The 19,234-nt window shown below is 40.6% G+C and overlaps 2 protein-coding genes across 3 annotated transcripts; both read right to left on the bottom strand.

The window, feature by feature from the left end:
• Positions 1–472: 472 nt before the first annotated feature.
• cnpy2 (canopy FGF signaling regulator 2) lies at positions 473–2,512 on the bottom strand. The gene is made up of 6 exons (XM_056605961.1): positions 2,376–2,512; positions 2,083–2,214; positions 1,888–2,003; positions 1,372–1,569; positions 1,113–1,209; positions 473–953 (listed from the first exon to the last, which is right to left on the bottom strand). Exons 2-6 carry the CDS (start codon positions 2,192–2,194, stop codon positions 910–912), a joined length of 567 nt encoding a protein of 188 aa, XP_056461936.1. The 5' UTR covers positions 2,195–2,214; positions 2,376–2,512; the 3' UTR covers positions 473–909.
• A 1,644-nt stretch (positions 2,513–4,156) lies between these two features.
• Positions 4,157–19,231, bottom strand: LOC130401682 (natural resistance-associated macrophage protein 2-like). 2 transcript variants are annotated; one of them, XM_056605600.1, is made up of 17 exons: positions 19,070–19,231; positions 16,006–16,085; positions 15,090–15,229; positions 13,999–14,118; positions 13,779–13,898; positions 13,270–13,376; positions 13,117–13,187; positions 12,942–13,009; positions 12,688–12,843; positions 12,071–12,229; positions 11,883–11,969; positions 11,376–11,495; positions 10,019–10,168; positions 9,551–9,624; positions 9,247–9,400; positions 8,919–8,972; positions 4,157–6,385 (listed from the first exon to the last, which is right to left on the bottom strand). In XM_056605600.1, exons 2-17 carry the CDS (start codon positions 16,037–16,039, stop codon positions 6,308–6,310), a joined length of 1,692 nt encoding a protein of 563 aa, XP_056461575.1. In that variant the 5' UTR covers positions 16,040–16,085; positions 19,070–19,231; the 3' UTR covers positions 4,157–6,307. The 2 variants fall into 2 exon arrangements, with proteins under 2 accessions (XP_056461575.1, XP_056461576.1); XM_056605601.1 differs by having other exon boundaries at positions 16,006–16,062.
• Between the last annotated feature and the right edge of the window lie 3 nt (positions 19,232–19,234).

Raw genomic sequence — 19,234 nt, 5'->3', positions numbered from 1 at the left:
AGCCGACAGAAGGAAATAGCAAGGATCTTCCAATGCTTGAGGAAAAGATTGCCATGCTATCTGTTCCTCCTGTGACTGATGTAGTACAAGGGGTGACAGAGTGAGGTTTGCTGATGTGGATATGAACTGAACAGTTTGATTTAAATGATATTAACAAAGTTACTCATTCAGAACTTTAAATTAATTTATAGATTGGTTACATTGGTGGAAGTGGTAGATTGAAATGCCTTAATAATTCATTCATTCACTATTGCTCTAATTCCGTTGAATGCTTCCGTTATTAATCTTTAAAGATGTTATCTGTGCATTGCCTTTATCATTGTTTTTCATCCATTCATGGTTTTGATGTTGTGAAAATCATAATACATACTTGATTCATGTTTTAATATTGAATCGTTTTTGATCCATTTTTAAAGAAATAAAGAATTCTCAAATGCATGCATGTCCATAAGATATTTTTGTCTTTACAAAGAATAGATGACAAATTAAAGTTGATGTGGTACAAATTTATTTTGATTGAGGTAACAAAATGTATAAAATCTGGGGAATATTCACACATATTCACTTTCAAAATGCAGACAGTTCACATATAAATGCGTTCTACAGAAATGATACAGCAAGAGGGCACAAAGAGGTTGTGTTTCTAATCTGGGTCCGAATGCAATAATTTGCAATAGCTAGAATATCTACAAATGTGTGACAATGACTACATGATTATCGTTAACAGGTTATTTATTTTTATAAAAAGGTAGATTTGATAATATGTTTGGCACTTACATTTTTTATTTTACGTTTATTAGTGCTGCTGGGGAATTATTTCAATGCCATGATTTAAACTTGTGACCATAGCCACCACTATGAACAGTTTTATGAGATACCTCAAGGAGACATCCGCCAAGGTGGAAAACATCAAAGTTCATCGTGGTGCATTTTCAGAGCATGGTCACATAGATCTAGAGGAAGCCGTGAATTACAAGAACGTCGTCAAAACAGATCCCAATAGGTTTAGTATTTCATGTATGACTCAGAATGGAGTCAACAACATAGAATTCAAGACAACATTCATACTTATTTGCATGTTAATGTAGGACAAAGGGAGGCGACACACTAACCTGTTCTCTTGCTGCAAAGCTTGTCTTTGACGTTTTCTGTCTCAGTAGAGAAGAATTCAATGATTTCGTCTTCATTCTGTTCGGCTATCGTTTCACACTGAGGAATAACAAAGAACACATACCATGTTACACAGGAGCTAACATTTAGGACATCATCATAGTTCTCAACAGCATAACTTCCCCTTAGGGATAAATAAAGAACATATATAGATGAATGGAAATAACAATTACCCCATCTAAAACCACACTTTCTACTCACCGCAAACTTAAGACTTGAGGTAACTGTAGAATCCAGTTTGGCCTCCGAGAGGTCCATGGGTTCACCGTTTCTTGATGCGACCCTGATATAGGTCTTCCTGCTAGAGTTGGGGTCCACATGCTCCCCATAGTCCTTCATCCTCTCACAAACATCCTCCATCAAATCCAGGAGGTGTCCTTCCGAGCGGGCCAGAGGGATCTGTTGGTAAGAAATAAGAAAAATATCAACATATATAAAATGAGTAAATCAATCTGAGGAAAAATGTAATGCAAAATGTTTGTGAAACTTTGAAGGCTGTTGTTATTCCATTCCGTCCCAGTTCTATTGATTCACGTTATAGAGATCACTAGATGTAGTAAGAACTATGTTTGGCAATTTACATTCCTTTTCCTGCTTTGAAGGAAACAAACCTTTCGCCTATAAGCTCAAGCCATAATAATACATTCCCAATTAGCTAACAAGAGACGATTTGAGGTTTGGAAACGTTAGAAGAGCAATCAACCGGTGTAACCTTACCTCTCTAATTGACTGGCTGCCATCAGGGTTAATCCTGAATGATCCCGTCTGGATGGTTTTCTTTGGGTCTACCTTGGAGATAGCCCACTCCATCTCATCAACTAGGGCCCGGCACGCTATAGACAACACAGGAGAATTCAAATGTGGGCTAAAAGACCAGATTAACGTCTCTCTATGCGTGTTTGGCATCCATACCTCCACATTTGATGTCCTGCCCTTGACGAGCTCCTTCGACGAGGGTCCCAAAAAGCCACAGCAGCAGGTATGTTCTAGCAAGAACACACAGCACCAGGTGTGCGCTCCTCATCTTGCATCTGTATCAGGGAGCTGTGGAAATCGTGAACCACATGAACATGCCAAATAGTTGATTGCCATCAGTGTACACAGAAATGTTCTTCAGGAATATTCCATGGAAATATATGCTTTGTAAATGTTCGCATGAGTGGTTTAGAATAAAACACGTTAGCAATATAAAGTAGAAGACTTACGACTTTTAGCAGTATATCAAAAAATAAAGGACAACTAGGAGATTATTACACGCTTTTTCATCACATCGGCGAAATGTGGTGACGTAGGCATCGGAGAGGCTTGAAAGAGAAGCAGCTGAGAAAGAGCAGCCAGAAATAAGTCAAGACAAGTCGCAGCGCCCTCCTGTGGCCAGGATGTGTTCCCAGAAGGACTCCCAGGCGTTAATAAGTTTACAAAGTGGAAGAAATCATTATACACAAAGGAGATTCCAGTTTTAATTTCTTTAAAAAAAAATCACAACAAAAATGTATTACTTATTTTAAAATAATTATGCTGGTGCCATGCATCTATCCAAAGTTAGTCGCAAGTGTATCCAAAATATTAACCACACAAAACTTACATTAAGCATTGCAGTGGTTATGATACTAGATAATAATAATAATAATACATCCAAGTTCTCAAACCCCTGAGAACTACATACATTATACATTAGGATAAACAAACAGTAAACTTCTACAACTAACCTAATAAGTATTTAATAAAAAAAGTAGGAATAGCAAGTGAAGATTTTTAAGGGCCTCTTTAAATTAAGACATTGTGGGGGCATTTGTGATGTGATTTGGTAATGACTTCAAACAGAGGGGGCGGCGACTGAAAACACCCTGTCACCCCATGTGTGGCCCTTGGTCCTAGAGATGTGCAGGAGGTCGACATCGGCAGACCTGAGGCATCGGGAGGGGACGTGGTGGTGGAGCAGGTCAGAAAGGAAGGTTGGAGCCAGGATGTTGAGAGCCTGGCAAGTGCTGAGTGGAATGTTGGAGTTGATCCTATGTTTAACCAGGAGCCAGTGGAGGTCACGGAGGACTGGGTTGATGTGTTTAGTTGAGCAGGTACTGGTAAGAAGCCGGGCGGCAGAGTTTTGTACATACTTGAGTTTATTAAGGAATTAGTTGGTGGTACCATTGAAGCTACTGTTGCAGTAGTCGGGCCTGGATGTTACATACATGATGGTGTTTCTGCAGCAGTGATTTACAGTGAGGCTTGTTGAAGGGGAATGTTACAGAGATGGAAGGCTGTTTTGGTAATGTGGATGACATGGGGCAGGAAGGAGAGGTTGGGGTCAATGATGACTCCAAGGTCACGGATTCGGTTGTATGGAGTGACAGTGGAGCCATCGATATGGAGTGTGAATTCCTGAGTGGGGCGGGTAAGGTAGTCTGGGACAAGGATTACAATCTCTGATCTATTGCACTTCAGTTTCAGAAAGTTGCTTTTCCATTCATATTTGAATGTTTGAAGGTACAATGAGTGGCAGCAGTGTTGTACTGTTGGCGAGGGCGTAGTATATCTGAGGGCATAGGAGAGTATCATCGGCATAACCGTAAAACTGGAGGCCATGCCGGCGGATCTGTCTGAGAGGGAGCACGTAAAAGATGAAGAGAAGGGGACACCATAAGTGAAAGGAGCTATTGTTGATTTGCAGTTGATTATCGAGATGCATTGATGTCTCTTGGAGAGGTAGGAGTGGGACCAGGAGAGGGATGTGCAGTTATTGGGGGACTTGGGAGGGTCAAGTCCATGTTTTCGAGTATGGGGGTGACTGCGGCTAGCTTTAAGGTGGATGGGACGTAACCAGAAGACGTGGACATTTTTGGTGAAAGGTGGGCGTAGGGAGGCAGGCCTTTAGAGGGTTAATGGGGAGCGGGTCCAAGGCACTGGTACCAGACTTCATACCAGCTACCAACGAGGATTTGGCAGAAGGAGATGTCAGTGAATGATGAGAAGTAGCTAATTATGGAAGAAATGATACAATCATGTACAAATATTTGGTTTTATTTCAGATTTCTTTTCGGTTGTATTGCTGGTTCTATGCACATTTCAGTTAACCAAGATAAACACATGGTGTAAGCATCTGTAAAACCATAAAACATTTTAAATTTGGTCTTTTCATTTCTTTTACTTATTGGACTTTACTATAAAGAATCTCAAGCCATGTAGGACAAAGATTAAAGGCAGTTGTAATCTTGTATTCCTTTTTTTACTATTAATAAATAATGAAAAATATGACCCTTTGATTTAAAACAAAATGATAGAAACTTTATCATTTCTACTGACCTTAGGCTAATAATTTATATCAAATACAAAACTGAGTTAAAACACTCATTACATCTTGCTTTTACGTTAAGATTGTTACATATCCACTTGAATATTTCTAAGAGCAATGTTTCTAAATGGCTGTTAACTTTTAAATCAAATTCATTGTCAACGACGGCTCTGAGTTCACTGCTGCACTCGTGTGGAAACATTTGACTGTAAATATAAGATGAATTGATAAATATCTGAAGACAGAAGTTTTTTCTTAATATTATTTAAATTTTGTTAACTAAACAAAAATGTGCCCCATGTAATTTGCACTTAACATTGCTCTAATGCCATTAACCTAATTCAAAACAGCAGCAGCGGCCGACTACTCATCCAATAATTGACCTGGTCAATTGTTGTGAATGGAGATATACTTTTGGGGGTTTTCTGATAATGTACAACTGCACATCACGTTTTCTATAAAAAATAAAAAATAAAGCATAAGAAAAAAGTAACAACACAAAAGGAATTCATAAAAAAATTCAAACTTGAAAAGGAAATGTATTAAAAAAAAAGAATGGACTCCCTGAAGACTCACTCTCTGGGTTAATATGTTTTTCTTAACAATTCCTTAGAAATGTATTGCTACTTGCATATCCCAATTTATATCAACTCAATCAATAGTTCCTTAAAAAATTATTCCCATTTAAAGTTTTTTTTTTTAAATGACAGCTGCAGAAAATTGCAGATATAATTAATAACATAATTTGACAAACAAAACGTATAATTTAGTTAAGAATGAACATAAATTTAACTCACTTAAAATAAGGCTTGTGGATGGAATCGTACCGGAATACACCACATGATGCAACTTAGTTTTGTTTAAAAAAATACAATAAATCACGAATGTCGCCATGTTTATATTGAGAATAGGGAAGAAAGAAGGTGGTCGCTACTCAAGGAATAATGTGAATTACTGGACAAGTATCAGGAACCACGCTAAACATAAAATGGTCATTGGGATTATTTACGGTTATTTTCGTCGTTAATATTAATTTATTTGCCATGTGATGCAGATTGATTTCCAAAGATATGCCGTCCATGGTGCTATTTTGAAGTGCTCAATGCCAGCCAGTTGGAACGCAATTGCAGCACCGAAGTTCATCACAATAAAAATCTGTTGCTTTCATTCACAATGGAGAGGCTCCGGGCTTGGTGAGGGATGCCCATATTTGGATATTCATAAAAAAAATGGCTTTGCTGTACAGTTATTACACACCTCATGTAATATTCTCATATCAAAATAAACAGACAATGGGACAATAATAAGAAAATGACCCACATGGCACAACCCGTCTGATCTACTATTCTCTGTGGTGTGAGTTGACTCAATGGATAGCACTTTTGTTTCACAGCTGCAGAGACTCAAGTTGGATTCCCAGCTGGAGCCCTGCATGTTGGTTGGTGGAGTTGGATCTTCTCTCTTGGTTACTCTTAATCGTGGGTCACCAGTGGATACTCTGGTTTCCTCCCACCACCAAAGACACAAGGGTTAGGCTGATTGGAGACCCATGCACGAAAGGACTGCAATGGACTGGCAATCCTCCGGCCTTGTTGCCCACAGACAACTGGGATAGGCTCCACCCCTCCCCTTCAGCAGGACTAAGTGGGTAAAGTGACTGGATGGATGGGAATCCATAAGGCACATTCTTACTTTGAAAGCTCTTGTAGTAAACTCCTGGGCATGAACTCCTTCCAATGCTATCTCTCATTTGCTCTCTCGCTCCCTCTCACTCACACCTATACATTAGCAGAGGATGGCACAGCCAAGCAGCATGGGATGCTGCGGAGTGTATCTCTACATCTCTCCCTACTGTTCAGACACGGAATTAGCATCCATATCGTTCAATAAGTAGAGGTCAGTGTGGCCTGACAATCCCAGCCGAACCTAGAAGAAAATAAAAAGGGGGTTAGTCATTGTGTGCATGTTAATGTAAGATAAACTGCACATTCAACTTTGCGAACTCCTACAAAAAAATACATGCAAGAGGGGTGTTTTTTTGCAGGCTCAAATGGATTCCGATCTCCAGCTTCCATATTTTAAGCACTTGAGGGTAAATCAACAGCAGCAGCCACCCTCAGTGCCCTGTACATGTCGAATGCAGCCCTGTATCGGATATTGGATAGCAGGGAAATCTTTGTCAAGTTTTTTGTTTTACGATCAGGAGGAAGGGGTGGGATTGTCCACACTAATGCTGATGATGGATTTACAATCAATTTGTTTAGTACAAGAGAGAAATTTGTTGGATTGGAGTTAGGCCAGAATGATTATTACTTGTAATCAAATAGCTGATGTGATTACAAAAAAAAAATAGGCATTGGGTATGCTCACCTGTGAAAACATCCAAAGTATACCCCAAAACATTGGCAGATTTCTCACAGACAAGTAAGTTTACCTGAGTCAGTTCACAATATAAACTTGGGTATAGAACTGTAAAAGTATCTATTCAAGATAATCCTGAGGTAAAATGCAGATGCAAATTTTACTTGGATCTTTGATTATTAGAGTATCTTACTTACTGCAGAGACATCCTTTTCAGAAGAATTTGCCAGCTTGCAATGTAAGTAAATACAGGTAGTGAGATTAATTCAGTATAAACCATGCTACTCTTGCAAACAAAAGTACAAAGTAATCATACTACCGTGGCTCTGACTTCTAAAAAGGAAAACATAGAATTACTTTGCCAAAAGGTATACCAAGACACAAGACACCACGAGTCTCCATATATCCTCTTGTTTATTCATACGGATACATGGCGCATTGGCGTACTTAAGCAAGTATCAAAGGACAGACGACGATGACGACGACGACTTCAGTTGGTTATAGACAGCAATAGTTTACTTAAGGCTACAGAACACTACATTGGCCTACAGAATGTGCATTGAGACAACTCATTAAAGGGACACTCACTATCTTGTGTCATTATTTCACAGAAGGCACTGATGACAGCAGTTCAACTCTTAACAAAAAAGGACAAAACATTAAAGAATAATTTACGCTGGCCTTTTGTTCACCAAAACATTCAAATCGACTTGATGCTGTAAAATGACTAAAATTACATAGACAATGTTAAATGACGCGAAACATCTAGAAATAAAGAATATCCTTAGCAAATAATGGTGGATATTGTGGAAAAAGTAGAAACCAGTAAGAGCTATCAGTATGGGCAACATGAACTGGTCTCTGCTCCACCATATTCAGATGGGAACCCATAACAAAAAACATTGAATAAAAGATTGTGTTGTGCGTTAAATGGACTGTATTCACAAACTGTAATTGTGCTGGCATCTGACCGACCACAAACAAGTCTGGGCCATTATTATTATTTAAGAGGTCAGACAGAATTGACACCATGTTATGAATCAGGTTCACATGTCATTTAAAGTCTCGCTGGTGCTCAAATAGATGCGTCACATTATCTGCAGGTATGTGTAAAAACTTGTCAATTCATGGAGTGAAGTCAATCAGGCTAAAACGTGCAAATAGCATAGGCTAGTATGGGGATTGAAGGATGCGCTATCATGAGGATTTATGTGGGGCCCAAGAATAGAAGACGCGAACTTTAACGGGAACCTGAGCACCGCGACAGGCGCCCCTACATGCGTGTCCTTCTGTGTGCGAGGACACCCCACGCTGAAAAGCTGTGTCACAGGTCCACATGCACATGCAATACTGCTGATGAATGACTGGTGACCTTACCAAGAGGGGATTACTGTGTTTTATCAAAATATCAGGATTAGTAGGCAAAAATAAAACATTGAAATATAAATAATAATTCTTTCACCACTGATGAGACATTCAAGTCTTTAATTTGAATACTTGCCAAGAAGTGTCTCAAGGTGGCAAATGCCACCATATTTGTCGATACCAATACTGTACCATCTGTTGAGGTCAAATACAGTACGTCCCAAGCTATGATATTCTGTATAAAGCAAGCTTCCAGTACAGTAGTTGCACATAAAAAAAGGTTTCAATGAGTGTTACACGTAACATAGGCTTGACTTCTTGGTGGACGTGACAGTTGGATTATGATAGATATTAGTACTATGATCCATGACTTCTGAAGTCTGAACATTAAAAAAAAAAGATTAAATCAAAAGGCAATTTATTGTCACTCAACCCAATACAAAAACCTTTGATTATGGAAAAATAGAACTATAAGATGAATCCAACTGTGTACACAGCTTTTCTTTCCTGTAAATACTGATTTGGTTCGTACCAAAAACACGCACAAAGAATCTTTTCAGAATTAGACGCATGTCAAATTATTGTATACAACAAGTCACGTTTTTGCAAGGTTCAATCCCCTTCCAGAAACTGAAGGAATGCTGGTTGGCACAGAGGTTGGTTTTTTTTCGACCCACATCTAAGTATCATATTCAGGGCGCTCCTCTATGAATACAGCAGGATTATTGCTTACCCTGCTGCCAAAGTCCAGACAGGAAACCCCCAAGGCAATTAAACAGAGCCACCCCTAAACACAAGAGAGGACAGGAGCATGCATTAAACATCAGAAAGCATTGTTTTTATTACCGTGTTTAGTTTCTCTACAAAACATCCATTATAGGTAACGTTAACTTGTAGTTATAGGCTGCAGAATCTTCTAAAGCTTTTTTGAAATGTCAAACACAAGTGTAGACCCAAGTTTCGAGGGAGATACTAGGTACGATAAAAAGGAGGTCAAGCTGAAAAGCATCCCTCCGTAAATGTTTCCATGTTTGCATCCATTAACACAAGGGTCCACCTACCAGGTAGCAGACGAAGCAGAGGTAGGCTATGGAGACGATGGCTGCCAGCACGTACAGCCAAACGCTGGCCAGGCTGGTCACGTACACAATCACAAAGTACATGTTGATGGCACACACCATCAGGATGATGCATCCCCCAGTGATCTTCCATGCCCTGAAGACAAGAGGAAGGTTAGGGACAACGTCAGCGTTTTGAGATTGACTCGTAGTCGAGGTCCGGGTCAAAGCTGACCAAGGTCGTATACAAAGAATGACTGTGATGGAAATCAATGTCGTGAAAATATTTGTATAATAATACACTTACAATCCATTCACAAAGTCGTTCATTATGGACTCGAGACTGGTGAAGGTCAATATTGGGATCAACGCAAACGGTAACTGTTGAGAAAGAAGACAATGGGTTTTACATTTTTTTTTATAAAATGTGCCAAAATGAGATGATTAAAGCAAGGTGCATTGAGGCAACAAATGTTGTGCGAAAACATGGATAAGACATATGTGGAGAAGCAACAACTCAAAATATGTCCACAAAATAATAAAACATATACAATATAAAAAGTGTCTGAGCCTAGAAAATCAAAAAATTGAATTATTAGTTTCATCAATCAATAACTCAACAAGTGTATTTAACCAGAGGTCATTGCATTTCTGGTGCTGAATGAAAGGCGTTTAAAACCCAAGGGTCTAGCGTGTCTTTAGTGTTCCCCATAAGGGAGGCAGAGGAACCCTGGCCGCGCCCTCACGGCCCTGCTCCCGCCCCCCCCCTGCTGACCTGCAGGCTCTGCAGCACGTTCAGGAAGTCGTTCATCCCCGTCAACTTTGTGATATCCTGGAAGATGGCCACCAGCAGCGTGGGCGTGATGGCGATGGATCGGGTGAGCAGCACCCGAGCAAATCGTGACCATTTCAGGTTCAGGAAGCCCTGGAGGAAAACAACAACAACAACGTTTGTTTAAGAAAAGCCTTAAAAAACTAAAAAACAAAAACACTGCCGTTACAAAACCCTTATTCCCACAAACAAGCATTAAGTACCATGACACCGAAACACACAGCATCAAATACACACAGATGGACTAATTCGTGTTTTGGAAACCATGTATGGACATGAACGGTAGGGGTGGGAATCTCTTGGCACCCCACGATTCGATTCGTTTTATGAGGTCAACGATTCGATTCTGAAGCGATTATCGATGCAACAATTTTTTTTATGTACATTTCCATGCGTGATTTTCAAAAAAAAAAAAATATATATATCTGGGTTTGCTACTCAGAGTTTGCTAATCACTTCCTACTTTTGTGATGATCATTAAAGACATCAACAGATGAATTAACTTATCTAATATTTCATAAGAGAGAAAGCTTTTGTCACAAATATGACTTTCTATGAACAATGCAATAATCAATGCAGCTTGCATTATGGAAGCTGCATTGATTCCACACAATATGGAAGCATGCAAAAAATCGGTTTCAGTTTTATTTTATTTCTAATCTTTCTTTTCTATGTCATTAAAGGAAAAGCTGCTCTTGAATAGAAGGAGTTCTTGTGTCTGGCTGTGAGTTTGCACACATGCTATGCGTAGGCTGAATCGCAATCGTGTCAAGACAAATCACATTGGCCAACACACACTGAAGATAAATTCAATGATTTTAAAATTACAAAAATTATCCCTCTTTGGCGGACTTAATGTGGCAGCAGGCAAAAAAGAAAAAACAAAACTTTATTTTTCTATATATATATTTTTTTTTTATTCCGATTATTAATTTATCTGCATCGAGACAGAATCGTTCTAGCGAGAATTGAGATGCATCGAAGAATCGATTATTTTTCCAACCCCTAATGAACGGGCATGTCGGGGCCCTAGTGTGTGCAGCGAAGGTCAGGGCTGGGTAAGAGCCAAGCCTCGGAGCCAAACAGAGGCGAGCGTTAACTAGGCCAAGCAGACGCATCGCGCTGGGGCAGCAGGGTGGCGACTCTGAGGGCTCGTTAACATGTCTGCCTGTGAAGCCAGTCCGAGGGCCCTATTTCCTGCACAGGGTTATCAACAGTCTTGTGGCAAGGGAAAGCCTTTCCACCTGTTGTCGTGACAATGTTCCCTCACATAGCAACCAGAAGCAGTCAACAGCCCTACCTCCATCACAAACTGTCCGGAGTAGGTCCCGGTCATGGTGGAGCTCTGTCCAGCAGCGAGGATCCCGACAGCCCAGATATAGAGGGCGACGGGGCCAAAGAAACAGCCCAGCACCACCCCCTGGAAACACAGAGGTAGGTTGAGGCCAATGTACGTTCTTTAAACTAATTTCTCCTTTTTCACCTAATCTGATCAATTCATTTGCATTGGTTCATAATAAAGTAAAAAAACTTGTGTTAATCAATATTATGCAAGACATTAAGTAGAGCTTGGATCGGGTCCAAAGAAAGAAGCCCGACCAAACCCGGGCACATACACGGTCTGTCTGAGCCCGGTACTGGCCCGTCTCATCGGCTGCATTCATGGGGCCGGGCCCTACTCGGTCGGGTTTTGGGTCCGGTAATGTTAAACCTCTAAATTTAAGCCCTAGATCAGAACGTGGTGCCTCTTTGGCACCACGTTCTGATCACTGAGCTGTACATATTGTTTATTCTGGAGATGACTTACCCCTTTGTAAATATCGACCTCCAGTGTTCTGTTGTCGTAGGGAAACAGATTGTCATAGGGGAAGCTTGAACCATTGCAAGCTAAATTCTGCAAAAGAGGAATGCCGTCAATGACAAATATGAGATGCGTAAAACTGATCTGGACTGGAAATGATCTCAAACAGTGGTTTGACAACACTGTACACACACCACTTCCATGTTGGTCTTGTTGTAGAAGGCCTGAGCAAACACGGCCACCACAAAGACGTTGATGAGAAACGAAATGAAGAGGGCGATCGTGGCCTCGATGAAGTAGTACTTGTTGGCTTCCTTCACCTCATTCTTGTTACTGCGGTCGATTTGACGAGACTGCGACATTTAGAGAAGGAGAAAAATAGTTTCCATAATAGTGAGGGTATTTTATTTTCCACTATTCTCGGGGACTAATACAGACATCAATTTTTGGGCAATAGCATCCGTCAATGTACGTCCTCTGAAAGTGTTAGTTCATCATCGACAGACTCAGATTTGGATTATAGATCTCACCCAAGGAGAAGTCTTGCTCTAAAACAAGCTCCAGGTGGCATACATTGACGGGGTACCATTTCCTTACTCTGGGGCTGGATGACGGAACACATGTGCTGCATTTACTCATTATAATTACAAAAATGTTGGTCTGACTTCCCGAGATACAACATAATGGCTCAACGATGCCTACAGGTAATCAGCAGACATTAGGGATTGGATCCGGAACGGTCTGGGAGACAAACACCCTACCCACTGATAGATTATGCTACAACCTCATTCATTCAATGAGGAGTTTCTACCTTGACGAGAGCCGAGTGCAGATAGATGTTGTGGGGCATGATGACAGCCCCCACTATGCCCACCGCCTGCTCCAGCTGGATGGTACCACAGTCCTTACAGTACGGTATGAACATCCCCTTCATCACCTCCAGCTGGTCCGGCTTCACCAGCACATACTGCAGAACAGAGAAGATCGGTGAAGGAATGAGCAGCCCGAACACCATCTGAGGTCTGGAAGTGATTATAGAAGAGAAAACATGGAGGAGGCGCTTACCTCGTAACCAAAACTAATGGCCATGATAGTGATGAGCACACCAAAGAACGCTTCAAGTTTCCTTAAGCCTATTAAAAGAAACCATTGTTGGTTACCATTTTAAAAACACCACTTCTGTATTTTTAAGCAGTTTCCCAAGCTTGGCATTTAATCGAGGTGGGTCCCAGTCACATACCATACTTGTCAAGAAAGAGGAAGACAAATGTGTCAACTATCGTGATGAGGACGCCCGCCCACAGAGGAATTCTGTTGGTTTAACAGAACAGATTTAATAATCACATACAAACACACAAACAGAGACAAATAAGCACAGAGGAAGGCATCTTACCTGCCCACAGACAGAAGGTGAAAAGCTATGGCACAGCCTATAACCTCCTGCATGTCTGAGCCGATAATGGCCAGCTCCACCATGAGCCAAAGGATTATACGTGGAACCTAAGAGAGAAAATGATGCTGATAATAATATAGACACAGCAAGACCGAGCTGGTGCAATAGCAAAACTGCATTAGTTGCATTATTATTAATGTGATAGACTTAGGATGTCAGACACCTTAAGACTTTTGGATTTAGCCCTTAAAAACCAAAAAGCCATAATACTATGTTTTTAACCACTTGTGTAACTGACACACAGATAAGTTAATTGTCCTGTCTGTGACGAAAAAGGTTGATCACCCAAAGTTTGGATCAGAAACAATCAAAGCATACTTTTGTATTTTATATGTGGTTCAAACCAGATTTATGTGCCGGTTGCATCACCGTTTGGAGGGCACGATTTAGTATGGGTGCACGTGAGAACAGAACAGTGCGAGTGCAGGGATGCTGATTGTAGTGCTCACAGTGGGATACTGGCGATTGCACACTTCAGCCAAGTGCATTCCAGTCACGACCCCCAGGCGTGCAGCCAGCCTCTGCAAGAGCAGCCCGATGATGGTGGCTCCCAGGAGTACCCACAGGAGCTGGGGGAGGGGGGGACGACACGGCAGCACGGCCAGGTTAGAGTGTCATCCAAGAGAAGGACCACATTGTAGATGTGCTGGCTGACGATGTTCTAGTCACCTTGAAGCCTGCTTTAGCTCCGGACTGAAGGTCTGACTCGATGTTGCCCGGGTCCAAGTAGGCGATGCTCATCAGGAAGCCGGGCCCCGTGAAGGCCCACAGTTTACGGAAACTGAATGTCTGGAAGGAATTTACACATTTAACGTCATGTAAACATGTGTACAACTCCAAAAAGTCCCAAATGGCTTAATTTAAATAATTTCTACTAGGGCTGAACGATTTTAAGAAAAAATTGAAATTGCGATTTTTCTGGTAGAGATTGCGGTTTCGATTTCAACCACGATTTATTTTCTTTAAATCAAGTTTCAGTATAAATTAATATAACCAATGAATTCCATTAAGGTATTGCAATAATGAAAACTGCTGGCAACAGATTTCAAATGCAAGACTGTTTATTCAAGTACCTAAGAAACAACAACCAAAAAAGTCAAATAAAAAGGGAGCCCTCTTTCTTAAGTAAACTTGCTTCAATGGCTCATCAGCATCAAAATAATTGCACTTTTGTAAAAAAAAATTATATAAAAAAAAAAAAAAAAAAACCGCAGCTTTGACGATCCCAAAATCGTAATGCTTGAGATCGCGATTTTCGGTCGAAAACGATAGATCGTTCAGCCCTAATTTCTACTGCACTAGTTGGTTAATATGACTTGTCGGTCCAGTCCAACCCCTGCCATTATTATTCTCTAGGGTGTCAAACAGAAACACATCTCTATGAAACTCAATGTGTCGTAGACAGGTTCACATACATCCAACTTGCACTCTCGTGCTGTGGTTCATAGGGCTCTCCAAACGCAATATGCTGTCAAAGGCCAATTCCTTCCACGATGAAGGCAATAATATTGTTTTGTAATATTTAAGCTACCGAGCAACACAATTGATAGTTCACTTCGATTCTGAATATTGTCCCCTTGAGGTATGATCAGGAGTCATTTATGGAAAAAAAGACCATCATAGACATTTAGGCCCAATCCCATTTCTACCCCTTACCACTTCCCCTTACCCCTCCCCCTTGTTTTGAAGGGTTAAGGGGTAAGGGGAAGGGGTAAGGGGTAGAAATGGGACTGGGCCTTAACCACGGCCTACATTCATACCTGGTTGGCATCCTCTGGAATAGCCACCTTCTCCGCAAAGTAGGTGGAGAAGGGCTCCTCCTGGTCGGTAGGGGAGCCAGGAGGGGAGACGGTGCTGTACTGACCCGCTGACACTTCCCCATTATTCTGCGGGAAGTCATCTGAGATTAAAGAGATAAACCGTTAGATGGAACAGAGGCTAAATACCAGCATAAATACAAATACTGGTAGGGACGGTATCAGGGCAAGCTTCTCCAAAAGCCTACCACATGATATGTGATATGCAATATTTTATTAAGCGGTCAATTCTTATTATTCAGTGTATTGTATTATTGTTGAGGTTAAGAAGTCAGTGTGTCCCTATGCCTTCTTCTTTCTGAGTCGACAGATTCATTGGCTTCCTGCTGCTACCCAGTCTTCCCATGGCATTCAAAGGTTATATATTAAATTGCAGTTGACACACAGACTTCCTCAAGCTAAAAATGAATTACCGTGGACTACAACTGTTTGGTTGAATGATTCTACACTTCCTCTAAATCCCCCACAATTTCCTCCAGATACATAGACAGTCAGGTTTCAACAAAGTTTTGGCGTTGACATTTCACAGACAATATGTTTGGTTTTGTTAAGTAAGCGTCATAAAAACACTCGAAAGTGTTGATAAAAATATAACTAATTAAATTGGGATTAATGAGAAAGCGTAAGCGACTGTCTGCTGCCTCCATTTCGTCTTCTGCCGTGATTTACCAGGAGACTGTAAAACAACCCCATACAACTCAATATTTTGGACCTAGAACTTACGCCTTGAACAGGGAAAAGACACAATCACAAACTATACTGCAAGCGGCTTTTGCGGTGAGGTGTGGATGGACTCAAGCACATAATGGATGCCTTTGCTGCTGTTGCGTGTCTGATTTCTGTTATCATAGGCACTCACCTTCCAGGAGGTCTCCTTCTTGGTTTTCCTTCATCTGGGCAGGCAGGAGGATCCCTACTAAGGGAAAAATATCAAAGTTCCTGCAATAAGAAAACAGCTATTGTATGACCAGAACAACACCATGTCAGAAGGCAAGACAAAAGTGAGGCGGCTGATCTTGTGAGAATGAATTGACAATCTTCTCTGCAGACGTAAGTGACTAATCATTATTGTCGTTCAGAGGTCACATTTGTTCCTCTCTAGGTTACGTAAACAGCAGATTTTGCCAAAAGGCTCACTTCTGTGTCTTCTACAAATGCCTCACTGTTTGATTGACAGCCTCTTCATGAGACCTGTCGTCGTCCAGGTTTCCCTTTCACCATGTATCTACTCTTTGATTGTCCTCCGCACCCGCATACTTTAAAACGCATCCAAATTCTCAGATTAAACCCAAGAAATCCTATGCAACAAAACAATTCCATTCATTAACTGCATGCTATGAACTCTGTTACTACATGTGCAGACGGGACCTTGTCATGTGACGATGTAATCACATGACTGAAAACACAACCTGAGGCAGGACACAGAACAGCACAGGATTATTCCCTCCCCAGGGTCACACACACACACACACACACACACACACACACACTATTGTTCTCACCGTCACTTGTAAATCGCTTTATGTTAAAAGTGTCTGCTATATGACCAAATGGAAATGTAATAAATCATAAACACAGTGAACCATGATTGCTATAACACACACACACACACACACACACACACACACACACACACACACACACACACACACACACACACACACACACACACACACACACACACACACACACACACACACACACACACACACACCTAGTTACAGTAGTTAACAACATTAATGAAGTACATAATACAATAAACTTCACTACAAGATGATGAATACACTAGGCTGAGAGAGGGTCATGAATAGTAGCGGTAACCCGGTCTACCTTAACAGAGTTTCCGTTCTCCCACTTCCCATAGGCTATGTATGCCGGTGAACCATCCCTGGCGCAGGAAGAATAACAACATCATCGACGACATGGTGTTAGCTTTTTCACAAAGAATGTGGTATAGTAATATCAAACTCATGTAGCAGAAACATAACTATCAAAAGTCTGTCTCTCACAAGCATGGATATCCTTGATATCAATTTAACACCCTCTCTCTGTCTCTCTCTCTCCAATAACGCAAATTTGAAGCACCAGACATTCGGTCGGGAGATGAAAGGCCCGGCAACGGGTAACTTTTTTACTATGTTAATACTGCTATAAGATGGGTGCATCAAAAATGTCTAACAATCAACTTTAATTATAGTATCATTCATTACACAACATCTCCCCAGATCACACAAAGACTATTATGTACAGCAGCTGCTGTGTAAATTCTGTATTGTGTTATGTGACCATCTTGTAATGCATCAGGCCCTATTATTAGCTTTTACTCAGTTGTGTTAACCTTTAATGTTGAAGAGCATGAAGCCATTAAAAAATCCTCTATCCAATACTTGCATAGAGGAAAAATAGAGTTACAATTACTATCACAATCCCAAATATCTTTTTTTATTTTAAGATCAACCAACTGTGGCAATGATGATATTGGTTTAACCAAATTAATCAGTTTAAAAAAGGAAACCCCCAAACGAACAACAGGACACACAATCTACACCCAACAGGGCAAGTAATCACATTAGATCTACGTCTCCACCCAAACAGTAACTTTAAAGAACACTCCCAGCGGTCAGATACTGTGCCAGAATGTTCATAAAACAAAAACACAGTTTGTAGCAGTCTGAAATATAAACTGAAATAAGAATTATTCACCAACGTAGCCTGATGCATTTATTGCTTCAAAAAAGAAAAAATATTAAGGACACCAATACATGTGCTAAGGATCAGGAGAACTATTTCAAAGACCAATAGATAGCGCTTAAAATACAACAAGGTTATTCACAATCAAATGATGGCCTAATGAACGCACAATACCTATATCCAAGGGTTACAAAATACCTATGTCTATCAAAAAGACCATTTAAGTTTCTCAGATGAAGTACAGAACAAAGCTACTTCCTTCTGTTCAACTGAAGCCGTTGTAGATGGCTACAGAGCATTGCTGTTTTTGTTAATCACAAGGTGCAAAACTTTTTTAAATCCTAGTCTGGAATAAAGACATCTGCTGCCAAGGACAGCAGTTGCCAAGGACAACAGTTAGGCTTACCAGAAAGGGGTGCATGAAAGCAACTAACAGAGTATTAAAACAGTAATTCAGTTATATATCTGTATTTCTTATGGTTACATAATGTGGTTCCTGACAAATTATATATAATAGGTATCTTCCCAAGGCTAGATCAGGTTGTTAAGGCATTGTCATGGATCGGATATTTATAAATGCATTATTTTTGTTGTTTATGGGTTAATCTAGTCCACCAAAAATATTCCATTGCCCAATGCTGTTTATGTGATAAACGTGCAAGCACAACAACTCTTAAGAACACTATGTTCCAGCAGAGTTAATTGCTCAGATGTAGGGTGATTTATGCATTGGATATTGCAGGTTATCTCCACATATTTTATTGTATGCAGTAAAATGCCGAGTAAATAACACTGGACCTCAGTAAGTTTACTGTGTTAATACATTTGTAGAATAGTACATCTGGATACACAATAGCATTAAAACGATTTCAAAAGGAATCAGACCAGTATTCTTCGCGAGAACAGAACGAGGTATATTACAACAATTACAGGTCCAATCTGTTGATGGACCTGTCCAGGTGACACTTAAATGGTGACGTTGCAGCGTTGGCAGTCATTCGTCTCTTTGTAAATAAGGAGTCCTGTCAGTTCAGAACCCGTCTGAACTATACCTAACCTATGAAATGGATCTCCAAAAATCCTATATCAGAGGATGATGTCAATAGTATTGTGTCGGTAACAATGAGATGTAAGGTTGATAACGCCATTTGTCTTGTCAGTTCGACAATGCTAGTTAGTTAGCAGGTTTGTAATAGCTAACCTTGAAATAAGTATGATGACCGTCATCTTACCTGGGTAGATACCGCAAAGTCCGGAAGTGTTAACAGACACACAGATCCCATTGACTATACATATAGTTATAAGAAACCCGACCACAGCAACAACACTAAATCGCTAACTCTTGGTAAGAAAGTGTCCATTCCATGTCACCTGCGGGTCGGATGTCCTGGAGGAGC

The sequence above is a fragment of the Gadus chalcogrammus genome, chromosome 13, assembly GCF_026213295.1.
Source record: "Gadus chalcogrammus isolate NIFS_2021 chromosome 13, NIFS_Gcha_1.0, whole genome shotgun sequence".
In the NCBI taxonomy this organism is placed as follows: domain Eukaryota; kingdom Metazoa; phylum Chordata; class Actinopteri; order Gadiformes; family Gadidae; genus Gadus; species Gadus chalcogrammus.
Note: the sequence above shows the minus strand (reverse complement) of the source record. Positions and strands in the feature narration are given on the sequence as shown.